The sequence below is a fragment of the Schistocerca cancellata genome, chromosome 4 (assembly GCF_023864275.1).
Source record: "Schistocerca cancellata isolate TAMUIC-IGC-003103 chromosome 4, iqSchCanc2.1, whole genome shotgun sequence".
In the NCBI taxonomy this organism is placed as follows: domain Eukaryota; kingdom Metazoa; phylum Arthropoda; class Insecta; order Orthoptera; family Acrididae; genus Schistocerca; species Schistocerca cancellata.
This window is the reverse complement of record NC_064629.1, coordinates 727,088,231-727,110,707: the sequence shown is the minus strand read 5'-3', so window position 1 is coordinate 727,110,707 and position 22,477 is coordinate 727,088,231. Positions and strand designations below refer to the sequence as shown.

The window sequence follows — 22,477 nt, the reverse complement described above, 5'->3', positions numbered from 1 at the left end:
TCGCAAGAAGGCTGGCCAGTCCTACCTCCTCCCACATCACCGCTATAACGGCCCTTCCTCGTCCGCGCGACGTCCACCAATTGCGGTCTTTCCTGGGTAAAATTGCTTACTGTCGGAAGTTCATTCCCTCCGCCGCCCGTATTGCGGCGCCCCTCCATCACCTATGCCGAAAGAACGTGCCTTTTCATTCGTCCCCGGGTTGTGAATCGGCTTTCCAAACCTTAAAGCAGAGGTTGCACTCTGCAGCGTGTCTCATGCCATATAACACCTCTCTTCCTCTCCTCTTGGCTACGGACGCCTCAGACTATGGTGTTGGGGCTGTCTTTCCGCACCGTCTACCGGATGAATCGAAACGCCCGGTGGCGTACATATCTAAGTCCCTTACAGATGCCCAATGCAAATATTCCCAAATTGAGAAAGAGGCCCTGGCCATCGTGTTTGCCTGTACCAAATTCCTCCCATACCTTTATGGTACGTCTTTTCGCTTAATCACTGACCATAAGCCCCTCATGGCCTTATTTTCCCCGTCAGCCCAGTTACCCACGAAAACTTCCCACCGCCTGCAGCGATGGGCCCTATTCCTTTAACGTTTTCGGTACACCATCCATTTCCGGCCCACCTCCCAGCATGCCAACACCGATGCCTTGTCTCGGCTCCCCTCAGGCCAAAATTCGGCATTCAGTTCGTCGGACCTCCTAATTTTCCAGGTCGATGACGACATACAGGATGCGTTAGCTGCATTCCCAGTCACAGCTGAGGGGGTGGCCGCAGCGACGATCGCAGATCCGCTCCTACAACTGGTGCGCTGCTCTGTTCTTTGCGGCTGGCCGACGCTTCCTCCGCCTCGCGCCCAGGCTGACCTCCGATTCTTCTTCTCCATCCGCCATCAACTGCTGGCCGTCAGCGGGGTGCTCCTCCGTGCGGAAAATGACGCCAATCCATGAGTCATCGTACCAACTTCACTGCTGTCCCGGATTCTCCACGTCTTACATCAAGGTCACTGGGATATTGCCCGGACGAAAACCCTCGCACATCGCCATGTCTTCTGGATAGGTATGACAGCAGACGTGGAGCGCATGGTCCGGGGTTGTCCGCAGTGTATCCAGGCCCTCCCCATACCGCGCCGGTCCTTCCAATCCTGGCCGGCTGCTTCCTTCCCATGGGAATGCATCCATGTGGATTTTGCGGGACCCTTCCTCGGCACTTACTGGTTACTAGTCACGGATGCCTACTCATACTTCCCTTTCATTATCTGATGCTCCTATATCACCACAGAGACTACCACCATGGCCCTGTCAAAAATATTTTCCATTGAAGACCTTCCCGTCACCTTAATCTCAGACAACGGCCCGCAATTTCGCAGCCAGGAGTTCGCCAAATTCTGACATGATAATGGTATCCACCACGTCTTTACCCCTCCTTTCCCTCCCCAATCCAATGGAGATGCCTTGTTCACACTTTTCAAACTCAGATGATGACGTACACGGAGGACTGTTCTCCAGAAGAAGCTCTTACGTTATTTCTCAGTACCTAGAGGGCCACGCCAGTGGGTGACAAGAGTCTGGCCGAACTGTTCCATGGTCGGCACCCTCGGACCCTACTTCGTCTCCTCCTGCCGCAGGTTGGACCTCACGCCCTGCCCGGCACTTCCCGATATTCGTCTGGCTCCAAGATGTGGGCTCGCGTTTTCGGACCCCGGCCCAGCTGGCTTCCAAGGGTCGTTATCCGGCCCCGTGGTCGGCAGCTGTTCGATGTACGCCTGGACGACGGGGTGGTTTCGCGTCACCGTAACCAACTGCGTCCTCGTTTGCTCGAGCAGCCGCAGCCACACCCGCAAACGCCGGCTCCTTTCTCTCTCCCATTGCTGGCCCCTTCCTTGGGGCCTACGTTGATGCCCTCACCTCAGTTGGTGGATGATATTCCCGGCGACAGCCGGCTGCTAGAGCCGCGCCGCCGTATACTACGGACCCGGGGCAGTTCCGGGACCTTCTCTTGAACCCACTTCCCGGCCCCTCTTCGGCGCCGCCTCGGCTGGACGACAGGGACGTCTCCATGCCGCTTGACCAGCCCGACGTCGACACGCAACCGCCACTGCTTCGGCATTCCAGTCGCCTCGCGCGGAAGGCGGCGCACTACTCTCCGGCGGCCGGGTTCCACCGCTTCCTTCAGGAGGACTTAGCTGCAGATCAGCCTACAGTACCGGGCTATGTTGGTACTCTCTCCTCCGCGGTCGCCCGTGTTGCTCCAGCTTTTCCAAGGGGTGGTTATTGTTATGCCGGAGCCAAGGTAGCCCCTGAGGGCCGGCAACCCATATTACACCACAGAGGACGGCGTTGTCTATGCCCAAGGCGTACCAAAAGCACCATGTTGAACGCCGGCTACTTACATACAAGATAATAGAAACAGACATTCGGGCACTACTTCCTGCAGGGGGAGCTCGAGCCACGGCATGCAGGAAGTATCACTACGCCAAAACCTGATTGACTGGAGACAGTTATTTAGGGGCTAGAACCAGCCCCAAAGTTCGGTTCACTCCGGATGCCAACCTCGTGTACTTCGAACGCTGAAGATTACGTCTTTGTATCTGAATTGGACTCCTAATAGTGTGTGTGTGTAACCACGAACCTTTGTGGAAATCTTTTACTGGCATCGTTATTGTTACCTTTTTGTTTGTTGTTCAGTCATTTACCTTGTGAACTTAACTCAATAAAAGTTGTGTTCGTGAAAAATTGCGAAGTGTCATTCGCAACAGTGTAGACCACTTTTCATCAGCAGTTCGCTTAGAAAGCGTGTTTCAAACTGACTTTCACCATGTAAAACGTTGTAAAACCTCTGTGCTTCAGTTAAAACATCTTTGTGTTCCGTCAGAACTCCTTTGTCTTCTGTTCGCAGACTCCCGATAGAATTCCTTCTTCTGTTCTTTTCATGTTGTCTCAAATGGAAGAGAGATGTGTTTTCTTCCTGCACAACTGACTTAACATGCGACTTAATCTTCGGGTCCTCCAAGTGTGTTTGTTTAAGACTTATCAGTTTAGTGCTAACCTTCCGTATACTTACTAAAACATCTTGGGACATTGGCTGTTCGTAAAGCTCCCACAGGCATGTGTAATAGAATTCAATTGTATTTTTCAACCACCTTGATTTTCCTCTTCCATAAGCTATCAAGGTAGATCGTAGCTTCCTTTTTGCATATAATGTCCACCAGTCTACAGTATTCCGAAATTTGAGACGTAATCGGAGAGAAGCCTGCAAAGTACAGGATACTGGTTCATCTAGATCATTGTTATGGAGCACGTTAATGTTGAGTTTCCATGTGGGACGCCTCCAGTATGTTTTTTGTTTAGCTAATCTGACGCCACACGTCACTGCCAAGTGGTCGGGAAAGGCTGCAGGTATCGTTTCGACTGCACTAAGTTTGTGTACTAAGTTGCCGGTAACATATATTCTGCCGGTCCTGCTTTGCGACTGTGCTCTGAAATACGTATATTTCACTTTCGTAGGATACTTTAATATCCACGCATCCTTTCCAACTCATATTTTTAACTAGTCCCCCAAGTTCTTTGGAGGATTTGAAATTCGGGCTTTGATCTTTTCTGTGTACAGCAGAGTTCCAGTCGCCGCCAATTGAAACTTCCGAGTGGTTGTCCTTAAGTAAAAACCACTAAATAATTTTTAAAAATTGCCCCTCTGTTCTCTAAGCTTGTTCCATGAGGGAGCGTAAACATTTATTATTGTAGTAGGTATTAACATTCGACAACTAATACCTCGCCGGCCGCGGTGGTCTAGCGGTTCTAGGCGCTCAGTCCGGAACCGCGGGACTGCTACGGTCGCAGGTTCGAATCCTGCCTCGGGCATGGATGTGTGTGATGTCCTTAGGTTATTTAGGTTTAATTAGTTCTAAGTTCTAGATGACTGATGACCACAGATGCTAAGTCCCATAGTGCTCAGAGCCATTTGAACCATTTGAACTAATACCTCGTCCAGATTATAAACAACTATCGTCTTTCGTGTGAATCCCATCCTCCACCAGGACTGCAGTACCACATTCTTTTTCATGGGCAACGTTTAAACACACTTGGAATGCAGGAACCCGCAAGTTTTTAATGTCCGCATGAGACTGATATAAAATTCTTTTAAAGCAGCCACCTTCGTGTCATTCTGTATATTGCTGATGGTAAGAGAAGTTACAGCATACGTTTGTTCCAATGATATTTAAAACGTTAGAGTTGGTAACACAAGTGAAGGCAGTTTATCTCCCAACTTCATGTTCCATCACACTCAGTTGTTTGTTGCTTTGGCGTCTGCATGTTTCGTTACCACTTCCAGAACGTCTTCAGTTTCCTGGTCAGACTGAGATTCTACGTGTTCCGCGCAATCATTTTTATATACCTCCCCATTATAGCCATGACGAGTGCCGGTTTATCTTGCACAGTCAGTTCTTCCCTGATCTCTCATCAACATCGTCATGTCGGTATCGTGTCTCATTATACCGTCGTACACTTCTTTTTCACGTTCAAGTTTCTATCTCAGTCTGTCTCTTATTGCGGGAGCCAGATTCTATGCCGACTGGCGTGCGCGGATTCGTTTCTTATTTTTGAGATTTCTTGAGAGACGGCGAAGGCGACGTCGTCGGCGATCTCGAAGGCGAGATCGACGGCGACTGCCCCATCTTTCCTGCGTGATGTGACATCATCATCTCGTGTCACTTCTGTCTGCACATTTGCTATATTGATTTCCTCGCCGTGGTTCGACTCTTGGACATATCTTATCCCCCTCTGTTGCTTTTTTTCCTTTCATATCGTGCAAGGACCGGATAATTCCTGTTCTGTTCCTCCTTCACAGTGTGCCACCGGTATGACTGATTCGGTTATATTTCCAGAGGTGCTCTCATGGGATAGCTTGTTTGCGCTACCCTTTTCTTGCGACGATTTCTCAGTCTTATGTTCACCAGACAGCGATACAGTATGGTCCATATCGGTAACGGACGAGGCGGTGCTCGCATAAAAGTGCAATGGAGTCACTATCTGCTTGTCGTGGACAGAAGATAATTCTACGGTCTTATTCTAGTCCTCTTGCGTCCCGGATTCTGCCACCTGTCCGGACAATTCTTGTTCACATGAGATAGCGAACGGCCGTGGCATCAGTATATGACAATTTCATACTGGTTACGGGGTTTACACTTGGAGCTTCACCGTTAGGAATGTACGGCACGCGCCTCCAGTTATATTCAACATGAATATGTTCAGTAGAATTGCACAACGCGTATGTTCGAGGTTGTCCATCATAAATTTCAAGAGCACGATATCCACATACATTTATAAAAGACGGAATATGCTTCTGAAGTTCGATTTTTACTTGTCGAGCTCCGTTAAGGACAGAGAACATGTATGGTTCCGACCACCATTCTGCAATATTCGATATGACTCTACCACTGTCTTTTAGAGCCGAATTTATTTTCTCACCATGGATCTCGAACGAAAGTTCAAAAATTCTAACTGTGCGAATACCCAAGCAAGCGTAAGACACAATTACATCACTAACTGTTCCATCAGAATGATTGAACTTTACGGCACCATCACATATCTCCACAATATAACAGCCTATTTTCATAGTTTTCATCTTCAGAAGTACAGCATTTGTAACAAAAGATAAGTCAGTCCCCACAACATCATCTGAAAATATTCCTACTTTTTCCTTTAGCCACATCTCAGTTTTATTCGTCTTGGGTCGTATAAAATCACTGTAAAATCTAAACCGAGTCGTATCGTATCTTTTCTTTGATAATTTGAAATACTCATTACATCTATTCCAAAACAATATCGTGAAGGGCACAAGAAGCTAGCAGCTCAGGCTAACGTAATACGTGGCAACACAGCCGTTATTCACATCGGAAGAACGTCCGGATCCGCTACATGTCTGTTCGGTGGCTGGCTCGCAACAGTGACTGAGATATCGAAGCACGACTTATGACCCCTCCTCACAGGTCACACAAAGCAGGTACTGTCCGAAGCAGAGTTGTGAGGAGCGGTCGGCGATCATGCTTGGTTAGATCAGACGGTATAGCACTTAAACGCAAACGGCAAAGTTCCCGAGTTAGAGTCTCCGACTGGGACAGTGTTTTGGTTCAAATGGCTCTGAACACTATGGGGCTAACATCTGAGGTCATCAGTCCCATAGAACTTAGAACTACTTAAACCTAAGGACATCACACACATCCATGCCTGAACAGGATTCGAACCTGCGACCGTAGCAATCACGCGGTTTCGGACTGAAGTGCCTAGAACCGCACGGCCACCGCGGCCGGCCACAGAGTTTTAATCTGCCAGCTAGTTTCTCACACTCCACAGCAGAGTGAAAATTCCATTCTGGAAACCTCATGGTTTGTATGGCAGCGGATTGACGGCCAGCAGCTTTCATCTTCCGTGTTCTGTGGGTTTGAAGCGACGCCCCTGGGTGACCTATCTCTTTCCTTCTTCCTTAGTGACTGATTGTCCGGCCCCAAAATCAGTTACCTCTCTTTGTATATCGTAAATAGTTTAGTAGGCTGGACATGGAGGTCTTAGTCTTAGTTTCTAGCTTTAAAGTACCCCAATCTCTTCTAGTTAAGGTAGTTTTTAGGATAGTAGATGTTAAAGGCATGGTGAGCAACGGCCAGCGTCTTGAGGTTCATTCCAAGACCCGGGCCGCCGCCCACAACCAGGTGACGGGCAATATTATACCTATAACTTCTCTATTCAGTTCTCTTCCTTCCTTCTTTCTAAATATTTAATTTCGTTTTGTTTATTAATATCTTACTTGATTTTGTATTAGTTATACGTTTTTCTAATGCTGCACAAAAAAAAGATATCAAATGGATCTAAACAGAGCCCGCCTCCACGTGGCGGGACACGGGCAACGGTGTGAGTGGGGACGGGAGCCGGTGTGGTGTTACTTTCAGTCACTGCGGACCCCGGACCCAGTCACAGCGGCTAAGTGGCAATATACGACCCACCATAAGAAATTAGACGGTGGGTCATAAAATATAAGCAGCTAGTGAAAAAAAAAAAAAGTGTCCGGCCCCGGTAGCTGAGTGGTCAGTGCGACAGAATGTCAATCCTATGGGCGTGCCGGCACGGTAGCTAAGCGTGTTCGCTCAGAGAGCTGGTTGGCCTCTGTAATTAAAAAACTGAGTGGAAAGATCAACAAACGAACTCAAACGGATGTCATGTGATGTCCGCAACGACCAAACATAATGATCAACAACGAACAGAATGAAAAAACAAGAAAAAAAGGGCCCGGGTTCGATTCCCGGCTGGGTTGGAGATTTTCTCTACCCAAGGACTGGGTGTTGTGTCGTCCTGATCATTATCATTTCATCCCCATCGACGCGCAAGTCGACGAAGTGGCGTCAAATCGAAAGTCTTTCACCCGGCGAACGGTCTACCCGACGGGAGGCCCTAGTCACACGACATTTACATTTTAGTGACTGACTGCTGATCTTAATCCTTCAGGTAGTGCACGGCGGCCGACACGGCTTCCCTGTGTTTGCAATCCTAACTTCTTGCTCATATTATGGAAAATTATTTTCTATTACGTAGCTAAATTCGTTTATACAACTTGTGTATATTTGCCAGGCTTTCGAAGAACACATATACTGTACATTTCGTTAAACTATTGAGCTGTGATACTAAGGCTAACATTCTGAGGAACCCGACACATTATTCAGTTTTAAATATCTAATTAAGCTTTTTTATACCTTCTTTATTGCAGGTATAACAGAACAAATGGAAACCCGGAACTGATCAACTTTTTGAAGCTTTTGCCTAATCTTACATATAGTAATTTCAATCACGCAGCTAAGTATAAGAAAGACTATATCGACCCATCTCAATACCTCGACGTGATTCATAAGGTAAGTCGACAAATTTTTTCACATATTAGTAAGAGCACTTAACGAGAGAAGTAGAGAGCATTTGAAAAGTTTTAAGCACCTCTAAGTGCAACAGAATGTTTTCCCTAAAGAGCTTGATACAAATGAAGGAATGGTCCAACCAAAATGCTTGTGGCTACATCCAATGTCTTCGCAGTAAACCTGGCTTACTGGTCACAGCATTTCGTAGTCAGTATCCTTTGGATGAACGAGCAGATAGTCTCAACGGATTACTGAAATGCTTGGAAGAGGGCGCTTTTTACTATATCGTACACAGAATGAAACAAAAAGATATGGCTAGAACTACGGGAAACATTTCTCACATGTAGAGGAAGAAAATATCTTACACGGACATGGGCCTGGGGGCGCTTTGTTTCTTCTTTATAGCTCAGTTTCTACAACTCTTCAGCACAGTGGTCATGGGAAACACACAGGAAAAGAACGTATCAGCACAGTATGAAACACTTTCCTAAATGCAGTGTTCAAAATGACTTTTGTTAGCAAATATACATGCATCAATCACTGTCGCATTGAATCCCTGATGCACTGATGTATCCCTGGAGAACTGAGTATTGTTTCACAGCTTTCCACAGGATGGACACGAAGATTCCGTACATCCTGTACTGGGCTCCCATACATAAGAGTTTTAAATTGTCCCCACAAATGAAAGTATAGTGGATTTATATCCAGAGAGTGGGGAGCCCAAGCAATTGGTCCACCGTTATCTATCCATCTGTCACAGAATGTGTTACTTAGAAGCCTATTAACATCAACAAAACACCGAAATGAGGGGCTTCTCTATAATGCATAAAGTACGTGTTTTGTCGCACTCTTAAAGGCACACGTTCTAGCAGAACAAGTAGAGTATTCTCTAAGAAAGCATGGTAAGATTCTTCGTTGAGCCTCGCTAGAAGAACATGAGGCCCTAACAAGCAATCACCAACAATTCCGGCCCAAAGGTTGACACAGAATTTTTGTTGATGAAGTGCTTGCAAAATTTAGCGAGGATTCTCGACTGCCCATAATAAGAAATAGGAGGTACCCAAAATTGAAACTTGAGAGGCTCCCTTCACTATTTCTCCCTTTCACTAAATTTTTTCCTCCTTCCAACAAGGTTTGAATTCAGCACTACTTTTTGAGTTTTATTTGTTAAGTATTATTCAAGTCAGTAGTGTTTCCCATGATTAAAGTGATTATGAAGAGAAGTAGAAAATGAGCTAATAACATGAAGATAAAGTGTTTCCAGACCCACGTCCACATTAGACATTCACTTCCTCTACGTGTGAGGTATGTTTCCTGAAAGTCTGGCCACACCTTTTGGTTCACCCTGCATTAAGGTTTTTTTCTTGTTCCTTTCACGGACGGAGCGAGGGAAGAACGAATGTTAAGTACAAACTGTTGTTTTCCACATTTTATCTGCACGATTTCTTGGAACTGATACGCAGAGCACCGAAAAATATACCTGGTATATGCCCTGAAAGACGCAGTGCTTAACAGCAATCGTTCTTCCCACGAGGCATACACGAGTGGAACAGGATAAGGGGGAAGAGGCACTGGTACACAAAATATCTTCCGCTACAAACCGTAAGGTGGCTTGTGGAGCACAGGTGGAGATGTAGACGTTTTGTGAGTAGGTTCTTCGAATGTCTACTAGTTACGAGTTTTCATCACTGCTGTCACGATCTCCCACGAGTCAAAGAAGCCTATGATCAGTCGCGCGGCCTTTCATTACATATCCTCGACGTCCATTGTTAGTCCGATCTGATATGACCTGCAAAAATGTTTTGCATACAATATACACACATCAAAAAAAGTTTTGAAACACCCCGGTTCCCAGAACTCCTGAAGATAGACGTTGACTGTGGATATTGTAACACAGACACAGTCCCTTTGACTGTTCAGAGATGTCACTAAACCCACCCAAAGATGAAACTTCCTGGCAGATTAAAACTGTGTGCCCGACCGAGACTCGAACTCGGGACTTTTGCCTTTCGCGGGCAAGTGGTCTGCCATCTGAGCTACCGAAGCACGACTCACGCCCGGTACTCACAGCTTTACTTCTACCAGTACCTCGTCTCCTACCTTCCAAACTTTACAGAAGCTCTCCTGCGAACCTTGCAGAACTAGCACTCCTGAAAGAAAGGATATTGCGGAGACATGGCTTATCCACAGCCTGGGGGATGTTTCCAGAATGAAATTTTCACTCTGCAGCGGAGTGTGCGCTGATATGAAACTTCCTGGCAGATTAAAACTGTGTGCCCGATCGAGACTCGAACTCGGGACCTTTGCCTTTCGCGGGCAAGTGCTGTGAGCTACCGAAGCACGACTCACGCCCGGTACTCACAGCTTTACTTCTGCCAGTACCTCGTCTCCTACCTTCCAAACTTTACAGAAGCTCTCCTGCGAACCTTGCAGAACTAGCACTCCTGAAAGAAAGGATATTGGGGAGACATGGCTTAGCCACAGCCTGGGGGATGTTTCCAGAATGAGATTTTCACTCTGCAGCGGAGTGTGCGCTGATATGAAACTTCCTGGCAGATTAAAACAGTTTTAATCCAAGTGCCGACCACGCCCGACAGCGCTTAACTTCGGTGATCGCACGGGAACCGGTGTATCCTATTGATTAGACTAAGTTTAAGATTGGCTCAACACCTATCCTCTATGCAAAATTGCGCCCCCAATTTTCACGACATGAACACTTAAATGCTTGATACTGTCTAGCCTCTTTGTTCGTAAAAAGCCCCACCCTCACTGGCGCTGACAAAGGAGAGCTCAGAGAACAATTTAGTGGAACTGAAGACATTTATCGTTACGGTTCCCTATTTCTCAAGCCGTGGTGCTTTATCACCATAAATAGTCGAGTGGAAAGCACGTCTGCCGCTTCGATTTGCGGAAGGCTGCGGTCGGCATGGAGACAAGATATGAAGTGCAGATGTGAATTGAACTACACAGAGAACGTGTGGCTGCGTCCGCAAACAGCTGCTTTCGATGTTACACAAGTACAGAGTCCATTCATGAGTCATGATAGTTTGCTTGCACACTCGCCAGGATAAGACACTTGACTTAAGTGCACTGTCGTAAATGAGCGCTTCGGAATGCCTGAAGCACCAAGGAGAAGCACAGATTTGTCCTTCTGTTCGCAGAGAAACAAAATAATTCTGCTTTAAGTTTCACAATCGGTATTTTCTTAGACTAAGTTTGAGAGTGACCACTGTACGCATTGCCAGCAATGTCTCAAACAAATACAGGGCATCCGAAAAGTCTTTCCCTGATTACATAAATTGATAACTCAGGCTAGAAGTAAGATACAAATATGAAACTGGTGTCTAATTGTTTACAAACTATCGAAGTTTTTTTTCACACATCAGTAAACTTCCACATGAGCACCCTTGGTAGCACGTCCAAAGGTGAATGTTTGGTGCGTGCTATTGCACAATCGAATTATGGGACCATTCTTCTTCGCTGAGGCTACCATCACACCTGCAGTGTATCTGGACATGTTGCAACTATATACTGTTCCTCAGCTGCTTCAGTGTCACCCAGATTTCAGTAAGACGGTGCACCGCCTCATTGGGGTTTGGACGTCCGTGCCTGTCTCGATATGACCTTTCCTGGGCGATGGATTGGTCGTGATGGGCCAACGGGGGGTTATGTCAAGGACGAGGTCTACCGAACACGTGTACCAGATCTTGAAACCCTGCGGCAACGGATAACCACAGTCGCTGAATCGGTCCCTCCAGTGATGTTGGCTAATGTGTGGATGGAAATTGAATATCGGCTAGATGTGCTACGTGCTACCAAGGGTGCTCATGTGGAAGTTTACTGATGTGTGAAAAAAGCTTTGATAGTTTGTAAACAATTAGGCACCAGTTTAATATTTGTATCTTATTTCTAGCCTGAGTTATCAATTTATGTAATCAGGGAAAGACTTTTCGGACACCCTGCATAATACGCTCTCCGGTGATGTTTGTCGGCTGGACATCCACCAGGCAGCTCACGACACTTTCTGCCTCAATATTAGCTAACCTCGGTTCACTATTGCACATTCTCGACTCAGCCAATGACGGCCTTCATTATAACCTGATTTCTTCTCACCCTTTCTACACATGAAACCGCTGTCCATCTCCGAGCAGTTCACACAAAAATGTTCTAGAAATTTCTCAAATAATTAAAGCAACGTCCGCCTGAAGAGCTTAGCCATTCACAGGGCCTTCTGGAAACAGCGGCAGGAAAGTGCTGTGCATTCTACGTGAGAAGAATGTCGCCTGTGTGGCGACAGGAAACGCAGTCCGACAGGACAAAAGAAAACTGCAGATTATTCTTGTTAGGTGGCACTTTACTGCCTCCTTTCAATTTCCGCCCGCTCTACTGCCAACGAGAGGCCGCTCCACACGACGGCTTCGCAGCGGGCTGTAAAAATTCTGCCCTTCGACCGCTGAGCAAAAAAACTCCCAGCTCGCTCCCGACATGCCCGAAGTCCATGGCTTCCTCAGCCTCTCTCGCTGTGTTAGCCAACGGAAAAATTATTTTTGTAAAGCACGCTATACTGCAGATGTCCCGTATCAACCAGTACGATTATTAAGCTGAAACTCCACCTAACATTCGATCTCAGATGATATAAATACGTTAATCGAATCGATTAAATTAATTACGTTAATTGATCAAACACTACTGGCCATTAATACTGCTACACCACGGAGATGACGTGCTACAGACGCGAAATTTAACCGACAGGAAGAAGATGGTTCAAATGACTCTAAGCACTGTGGGACTTAACATCTGAGGTCATCAGTCCCCTAGACCTAGAACTACTTAAACCTAACTAACCAAAGGACATCACACACATCCATGCCCCAGGCAGGATTCGAACCTGCGACCGTAGCAGCAGCACGGTTCCGGACTGAAGCGCCTAGAACCGCTCCGCCATCGCTGCCAGCGGAAGAAGATGCTGTGATATGCAAATGATTAGCTTTTCAGAGCATTCACACAAGGTTGGCGCCGGTGGCGACACCTACAATGTGTTGACATGAGAAAAGTTTCCAACCAATTTCTCATACACAAACCGCAGTTGACCGGCGTTGCCTGGTGAAACGTTGTTGTGATGCCTCGTGTAAGAAGGAGAAAAGCGTACCGTCATGTTTCCGACTTTGATAAAGGTCGGAATGTAGCCTAACGTGATTGCAGTTTATTGTATCACGACATTGCTGCTCGCATTGGTCGAGATCCAATGACTGTTAGCAGAATATGGAACCGGTGGGTTCAGGAGGGTACTACGGAACGCCGTGCTGGATCCCAACGGCCTCAAATCACTAGCAGTCGAGATGACAGGCATCTTATCCGCATGGCTGTAACGGATCGTGCAGCCACGTCTCGATCCATGAGTCAATAATAGATGGGGACGTTTGCAAGACAACAGACATCTGCACGAACAGTTCGACGACGTTTGCAGTAGCATGGACTATCAGCTCGGAGACCAAGACTGCGGTTACCCTTAACGCTGCATCACAGACAGGAGCGCCTGCGATGGTGTACTCTACGACGAACCTGGGTGCACGAAAGGCGAAACGTAATTTTTTCTTATGAATCCAGGTTCTGTTTACAGCATTATGATGGTCGAATCCATGTTTGGTGACATCGCGGTGACTGCACATTGGAAGCGTGTATTCGTCATCGCCATACTGGCGTATCACCCGGCATGATGGTATGGGGTGCCATTGGTTACACGTCTCGGTCACCTCTTGTTCGCATTGACGGCACTTTGAACAGTGGACGTTACATTTCAGATGTGTTGCGACCCTTGGCTCTACCCTTCATTCGATCCCTGCGAATCCATATATTTCAGCAGGATAATGCACGACCGCATGTTGCAGGTCCTGTACGGGCCTTTCTGGAAACAGAAAATGTTCGACTGTTGCCCTGGCCAGCACATTCCGCAGATCTCTCACCAATTGAAAACGTCTGGTGAATGGTGGCCGAGCAACTGGCTCGTTACAATAGGTCAGTCACTACTCTTGGTGAACTGTGGTATCGTGTTAAAGCTGCATGGGCAGCTGTATCTGTACACACCATCCAAGCTCTGTTTGACTCAATGCCCAGGCGTATCAAGGCCGTTATTATGGCGAGAGTTGGTTGTTCTGGGTACTTATTTCTCAGGATTTATCACCCAAATTGCGTGAAAATGTAATCACATGTCAGTTCTAGTATAATATATTTGCCCAATGAATACCCATTTATCATCTGCATTTCTTCTTGGTGTAGCAGTTTTAATGTCCAGGAGGTAAAATATTACCGCCTTATAAACCCACTAGGCTTTCATTTGTGGGAGCATTGGAGAGTGCTTGCATACGGAAGCCCTGCATGAGATGTACAGAGTCTTCACGTTCGTGTTATAGAAGGCTGTGAAACAACACACAGTTCTCCAGGGATACATCAGAGCATCAGGGATTCAATGCAACAACAGGTTGATGCTTGTGTATTTGCGAACGGAGGGCTTTGAATATTCCATTTCATTTAGAAACGTGTTTCATACTGTGGTGATACGTCCTTTTCCTGTGTGTTTTGCATAATTAATTTGGTTATGAAGAGAAACAGAAAATGTTGCCAGGTGCATATCCATATAACATATTTTCTTCTTCTGTGTGTGAGGAATGTCTCCTCTAAGTTTGGGCACATCTTTTGGTTACACCCCGTATTCATATAAAGCACATCAGGTATTACTGCTGTGTATGTAGATGGCTTTCCATCCAGGATAACATGTTATGACTGCGTCGGTGGTTTTATTGGTCGCTATCGGTATGGGCAATGTACGAACTAATTTTTTAGTTTGACTTTTTGTCATATCATAGTGTCGCTCATGCACCAGCGCTGTAATGTCCACACATTTATTACATTGTATCTAAACACTTTTAAGTAAGTTGGCAAGTTGGCAAATAATTTACAGCCAAGTGAAATGACTGGATATATCCCACAGGATTAATAATGTTGACGAGACTAGGGGATTATAGTTTACACCAAGTAAATGTGTCTTGAATAATGTTCATACGAAACTTCGTGACAGATTAAAACTGTGTGCCGGACCGAGACTCGAGCTCGGGACCTTTGTCTTTCGCGGGCAAGTGCTCTACCAACTGAGCTACCCAAGCACGACTCACGCCCCGTCCTCACAGCTTTACTTCTGCCAGTACCTCGTCTCCTACCTTCCAAACTTCACAGAAGCTCTCCTGCGAACCTTGCAGAACTAGCACTCCTCGAAGAAAGGATACTGCGGAGACATGGCTTAGCCACAGCATGGGGGATGTTTCCAGAATGAGATTTTCACTCTGCAGCGGAGTGTGCGCTGATATGAAACTTCCTGGCAGATTAAAACTGTGTGCCGGACCGAGACTCGAACTCGGGACCTTTGCCTTTCGCGGGCAAGTGCTCTACCGGAGAGCTTCTGTGAAGTTTGGAAAGTAGGAGACGAGGTACTGGCGGAAGTAAAGCTGTGAGGACGGGGCGTGAGTCGTGCTTGGGTAGCTCAGTTGGTAGAGCACTTGCCCGCGAAAGGCAAAGGTCCCGAGTTCAAGTCTCGGTCCGGCACACAGTTTTAATCTGCCAGGAAGTGTCATATCAGCGCACACTCCGCTGCAGAGTGAAAATCTCATTCTGGGAATATTCATACATGTGAATGTTGTGGCCTCACATAAACTCCAGTTTCAAATGAAAATCATTTAAATAATAATTAATGTACGTAGTGCGAGCACAGCACCGAATACAGAAGCAAGTGAGAGTGAAGTTCATTTAGCTGCACATTAATTCACGAAAATCAAGAGCAAACACTCTAAGTCCAAAAAATGCAGTTTCCCACTATCAACTGCGACGTAAACGTAAGTTCGTTATGCCAAATAGCCATTCAAAAACAAGGAATAAATCCACGAACAAAGTTAAATTTCATAAAATCGTGCACAAACACCGAAAAAACAATCGAATAAGTCCTCTTAAAAGTTAAAGCACAGCTGCTTGGCCACATAGCCCTCTCGACAGACTCACCAACAGCGACCGACCAATGCACAAACCAGCAAAAGACCCTACGCGTCCTACAGCTCGCTCTTTAATGCTTCATGTGACATCTCATACTATTGAATCACAGTAGATACTCAATGACAGCCGTTCATATCTAAACCTACCTGTACATAAACAGAATATATCAGACTACAGTTAAAAATATTGCAGTCTTTTGCGACTTTCCATAGAAAAACCACACAATATCGAACAAGCTCGTAAATACATATGTTCAATTTGAAGAATGAGCGTCCTCTTTAGTTGCAATATCTTTTATTTACTTATTTTAGTCATTATAATTCGCGTCTCCATGGCAGTTTTATACAATTTTATTAATGCTAATTTACATAACCAATCAATTAGAGCATATCAAATAGTAAATTGTGGGTACTCATCAGTTATGAAGTTAAGGCAATGATCGAGGAAACTCATTCTGCCTCCATACTACTGACTGCTTTTCCATTGGCTGAAGGCAATCCCCACCAAAAGTAAATCGCTCTTACGTTCTACATGCCTGATCTGACTTAACAAAACCATTTTAGAGACTAAAATAACATATTACAACGATATTTAAATAAACAGATGTTATAAATATTCGGTCACATTCAAATCACTTACAATAATTATAAATAAATGTTTATCCATAAATAAATGATCCAGCAGTTTTGCGCAACTGCGCTCGTGATGAATGACCATAGATTATTGTTAAGCACGGTTTAAACAATTATTTATGCTAGCTTGACAAAAGTGTCTTTTAGGCCCTCTTTACAATAGTGGTTCCAGCTAATATAAGCGACTGACCACTTTTAAATTACCATGGTTTTCTAATAGCACTTGCAGTTAACATTTGAATAAAGTTACTGACAAAATAGTAGACTGCTCATTAAGTAAATGCACAAGTGTGACAAAATATGAGGTACTGATGCTGTGTTCATTTGTTGTATAAATGTTAAGGATACGATGTTCGGTCGCAGGTTCGAATCCTGCCTCGGGCATGGATGTGTGTGATGTCCTTAGGTTAGTTAGGTTTAAGTAGTTCTAAGTTTTAGGGGACTGATGACCTCAGATGTTAAGTCCCATAGTGCTCAGAGCCATTTGAACGATTTGAACCAGATATCGATCACACTCTCATATTTACGTTTTTGAACCGCATTTCGTCTCATATAATTACGTAGCTAAGACTGTACTGACATTTTCTGATGAAGCATATGATGTACAAAGTACTGAAGTATATAATCCACCAGGAAAAAGTTTACCTAAAAAAACAGGACAAGTGCGAGAAAGACTCGCGTTCTGAGGGTTCCGTAAAAACTTAATTATATTTATATACAATAATAATAATAGTAATGATAATAATTCCGTGTGGCTCATTGAGCTGGTGGAAGTCTTTCTATCGGATCACACTAGGCTGCTTGTGTGTCCCCAGCCGGCCGGTGTGGCCGAGCGGTTCTAGGAGCTGCAGTTCAGAACCGCACGACCGCTACGGTCGCAGGTTCGAATCCTGCCTCGGGCATGGATGTGTGTGATGTCCTTAGGTTAGTTAGGTTTAAGTAGTTCTAAGTTCTAGGGGACTGATGACCTCAGATGTTAAGTCCCATAGTGCTCAGAGCCATTTGAACCATTTTTTTGCGTGTCCCTAACCTATCCAAGTTATCCAGCCGTGGAAAGAGGACTTACAGTTTACCTTTGAATCCGAACCATTTGTCTCTAGCGACTCATCACGTCGTTGAGATGTAAAGGCTACGTTAAAAGGAAGACTGAAAAATTGGTGATCCGATCTAGAATCTATTCCACAACTTCTCAGTTTTGAGGCAAGCTCTTTACTGCAAGACCACCAAAATCGGCATGTGTGTAGATTGTTCATCTGTGGTGACTGAGTTTACGAGTATCAGAATATGCGTCATATATGGCCGTATCTTTTGACAGCTTTAGCTTAGATACTTAAATGATTTACACCGTCTCTGAAGCGTAGACATCAGTATTTGACATAAACTTACACTGTGCATTATCTTCATAAGCAGAAAATAATGATTGGTTCTAACAAAAAATTTAAAAAATACAGAATCATAGGCCTTGTGAATCTTCAGAATATAACGTAATGCATGTAATGTCAGAAAATGGACGTTATGTGTTAAGAACTGCATCCAGGACGTGTGTCCATCGCAGTTGGCATCTGTTTCAGTAAATGAAGCGCGTTGGGGTCGCAAAATACGAAAAGCGACCGGGTTACTGGAACTAGTGCTGCTACTGTTCGAGAACGCAGTCTGCGCTCTGCTGGTTTCACAAAAGAATCTGTCCAAGAGCTTGGCTGGAAATCACTCCGCATTGAACTTCTTCTTCTAATAGAGCGCCCTCAAACATTTTTATTTCTAGCTCCTTATCGAACAACCATCAGGAAAACAATATGAAGGAAAGATAGATCGCTTCTCACCGTAAAGGTGGCACGTCGAACTGCAGACAGGCAAACGAAAAGACACATTATGAATTACCTCGAAGAAAACGGTCTATTGACACGCAGTCAACATGGGTTCAGAAACATCGTTCCTGTGAAACACAACTAGCTCCTTATTCACATGAAGTGTTGAGTGCTATTGGCAAGGGATTTCCGATCGATTCCGTATTTCTGGATTTCCGGAAGGCTTTTGACACTGTACCAACCAAGCGGCTCGTAGTGAAATTGCGTGCCTATGGAATATCGTCTCAGTTATGTGATTGGATTTGTGATTTCCTGTCAGAGAGGTCCCAGTTGGTAGTAATTGACGGAAAGTAATCGAGTAAAACAGAAGTGATTTCTGGCATTCCCCAAGGTAGTGTTATAGGCCCTTTGCAGTTCCTTATCTATATAAACAATTTGGGAGACAATCTGAGTAGCCGTCTAAGGTTGTTCTCAGATGACGCTGTCGTTTAGCGACAGAAGATCAAAACAAACTGCAGAACGATTTAGAAAAGATATCTGAATGGTGCGAAAAACTGCAGTTGACCCTAAATAACGAAAAGTGTGAGGTCATCCACACGAGTGCTAAAAGGAACTCGTTAAACTTCGGTTACACGATAAATCAGTCTAATCTAAAGCCGTAAATTGAACTAAATAAATAGGTATTACAATTACGAACAACTTAAATTGGAAGGAACACATAGAAAATGTTGTGGGGAAGTCTAACCAAAGACTGCGTTTTATTGTCAGGACACTAAGAAAATGTAACAGACCTACTAAGGAGACTGCCTACACTACGCTTGTCCGTCCTCTTTTAGAATACCGCTGCGCGGTGTGGGATCCTTACCAGATAGGACTGACGGAGTACATCGAAAAAGTTCAAAGAAAGGCAGCACGTTTTGTATAATCGAGAAATATGGGAGAGTGTCACAGAAATGATACAGGATTTGGGCTGGACATCATTAAAAGAAAGGCGTTTTTCGTTGCGACGGAATTTTCTCACGAAATTCCGATCACCACCTTTCGCGTCCGAATGCGAAAATATTTTGTTGACACCGACCTACATAGGGAGAAACGATCACCACGATAAAATAAGGGAAATCAGAGCTCGTACGGAAAGATATAGGTGTTCATTTTTTCCGCGCGCTATACGAGATTGGAATAATAGAGAATTGTGAAGGTAGTTCGATGAACCCTCTGGCAGGCACTTAAATGTGATTTGCAGAGTATCCATGTAGATGTAGATTAGGTGTCGGCCTAAGCCTTCGTCAGAAAAGGAGACAAATACACATTCATTCATAGGAGAAGGCACACCGCACGCACACATGATCGCCATCTCCGGCAGCTCGGACTTGTGCCTGTCTGCAACTCAAAGTGTCATCTTTACGGTGAGTAGCAGTCTATATTTTCCGTATATTGTTGATATTCCAAACGTTTGTGAACAAAAATGCAGTTTCAACTTGGTTTGACGACATCTCTATCTCTAAACCAGTAGCTTTCTATAGGCGTGGAATCGAGAAACTGCCTGACCATCGTCAGACTGTATTAGTTAATAGCGGCGCGGGAGAGGGACAAATTATTGTTAACTAATTTTTCTCCTCTGTTTTTCAGTTATGTTCAATAAACAAACGAGAACCACTATATTACGAGTATATGCTCTGTTCTAATACAAATGAATTACAGTTTATCAGAGTGCTCTGATGAGCATGATAGAAGTCAAACGTAATAAAACAAGTACTATTTGTAATATGAGTGAACCATAACATCACGCATTAGCAAGATATTAGACACAAATATGGTCTGTGTCTATTTGAAGTCCCTTGTCCTTCCCAGGAAACATTTCGGGATTACCAAGAAAATATATAAACCTCGCAGTGAGAGTAGATCGAAAAAGGAACCTAGTTAACAAACTCTTCAATGCTACATATAATCAATTGAATTGTGGATTCACAAAAAACTATGATGTGTGGAGATATGAGCAAAAAAATATAAGTTTTAACAAGGAAGCAAATTCACGGTTTCCCAAATTTTTGACTATATATCTAGTGGTTACTAAATAGAAATTGTAATGAGACTTAAGATGGTGGAGTTAAGATTTCGTTAATGGTTTTTGATCTGGAGGCTGATAGCTCGGTCGGAGGAAAGCTAAGGCAGCATTCTCTGTGCAGGGTGGTGACACTAGCGCTTAGCTAGCGCGTCGGTTCTTCTAGGAGTGCACTCTCACTGCGTTATTGTTGACTAATAAAGATAATTAGTAACAACATATGTTTCTGAGTGGGGTCCGCCTTCAGCAAAATACTATTTTGTTTTTGTCCCAGACATGTTTCACTACAGTTGTAGCATCATCAGTGGTTTTTTTTATTGTTATGCCTGTTAAACATAAAGAATGTTCTTTACTGTTTAAATAATACAAATATTAGTTTCTAAATCGTAATTACAGGTTTTTGAGGAGCACATAAAATTGTGTATTCGTACCTTCTTACCACATGGTGTGGTTTTCCTGCAACTATATACAACTTAATGTAGGCAAAACATTTATGTAAAATTACGATTTCTAAACTGTTGTGGCTATGCCTGAGATTAATAATTTATGTGAAAGGTTGCGAGTGTGTATCTATTTACATTAAGTTTCACTTACAGTTTCTTTTTTCATCATCTTATTCATTGCCAAGTTCAGTGTTTTGAGTTGTCACTGTCACTGTCACTGTCTATCAGTTGTGATAACAAGGTGGCGGGCTGTGGAACAGTAGAAGGCGTGAAAACAAGATGGCAGACAGTGGAATGGAACAGTTGAAGATGTCATTGGCGGTTGTTTTGAATTTCTCAGAGAGAGAGAGAAAGAGAGAGAGAGAGAGAGAGAGAGAGAGAGAGAGAGAGAGGGTGTGTGTGTGTGTGTGTGTGTGTGTGTGTAAAGAAAGAGGGAGAGTGACAGAGAGAGTAGGTTTTATCATTATTATATATATATATATATATATATATATATATATATATATATATATATATAATTTTATGTGTGTGTATGTATGTATGTGTCTGTGTGTGTGGGTGGGGGGATGTTCTATAGATTGGTGTTATCTACTAATTCTGTGAGGGTAGAGAACAGAGTTCCATTGCAGAGAGCTGTGTACTCATTTATTACTTGCTTTCCTTCAACTATGGCTTTTTGTATTTGATAATTTTCTTCAATTATTAGTTTTTGTGGGGGGCTGTTGCTGCATTTGAGAATTTTAAAATCAGTGTTGATGTCTGTTGGGATATGTTTATTGTCCATAAGGTGTTCAAGGCAACGGCCTTACAGCAGTGGATACACCAGTTCCTGTCAGATCACCGAAGTTAAGCGCTGTCGGGCGTGGCCGGCACTTGGATGGGTGACCATCCGGGCCGCCATGCGCTGTTGCCATTTCTCGGGGTGCACTCAGCCTCGTGATGCCAATTGAGGAGCTACTCGATCGAATAGTAGCGGCTCCGGTCAAAGAAAACCATCATAACGACCGGGAGAGTGGTGTGCTGACCACACGCCCCTCCTATCCGCATCCTCATTGAGGATGACACGGCGGTCGGATGGTCCCAGTAGGCCACTTGTGGCCTGAAGACGGAGTGCATAAGGTGTTCAGCAAATGTGGAGTGACAGCTGTTACTTTTTAATGCTCTCCTGTGTTCTGTGTATCTGGTATTAAAGTTTCTGCTTGTCTGTCCTATATAAACTGATTTGCAGTCCCGACATGTTAGCTGGTAAATACCAGATGTGTTGTGTTTGTCTGTGCTTGTGTTGGTTGTCCTTAGTTTCCTCTGTGTTGAGTTAGTAATGTTAAATATGAGATTTATTGTATATTCTGTGTCGACTGACCTTCCTTGAATCAAGTAATAAATATGACACCTCAGTATTATAAATGAGAATCATTCAGATCATTTATCGAAAATGACGATGAAATACCGAGTGAATATAGCAGGACAATTCTGAACCGCACCAGGAAGTAAACTGATGATAACGTAATTACCAAACATATTCTACAACGTGATTCTCCATTAGACTAGCGATAGGAGGAATACTTTTGCTCAGCCGACGTGCTAATCTGGATAGCACGTGGGAAGCC

The 22,477-nt window shown here is 44.5% G+C and overlaps 1 protein-coding gene and 1 pseudogene across 1 annotated transcript in view; both read left to right on the top strand.

Moving 5' to 3' along the window:
• The first annotated feature begins 2,206 nt into the window (after positions 1 to 2,206).
• The window catches only part of LOC126184409 (uncharacterized), a 159,617-nt gene continuing 139,346 nt past the window's right edge, over positions 2,207 to 22,477 (top strand). Inside the window, exons 1-2 of the mRNA XM_049926794.1 lie at positions 2,207 to 2,286; positions 7,750 to 7,891. Of these exons, the coding sequence (XP_049782751.1) occupies positions 2,207 to 2,286; positions 7,750 to 7,891 (222 nt within the window). The remainder of the gene's footprint in view (positions 2,287 to 7,749; positions 7,892 to 22,477) is intronic.
• Positions 21,666 to 21,783, top strand: LOC126185967 (5S ribosomal RNA; annotated as a pseudogene).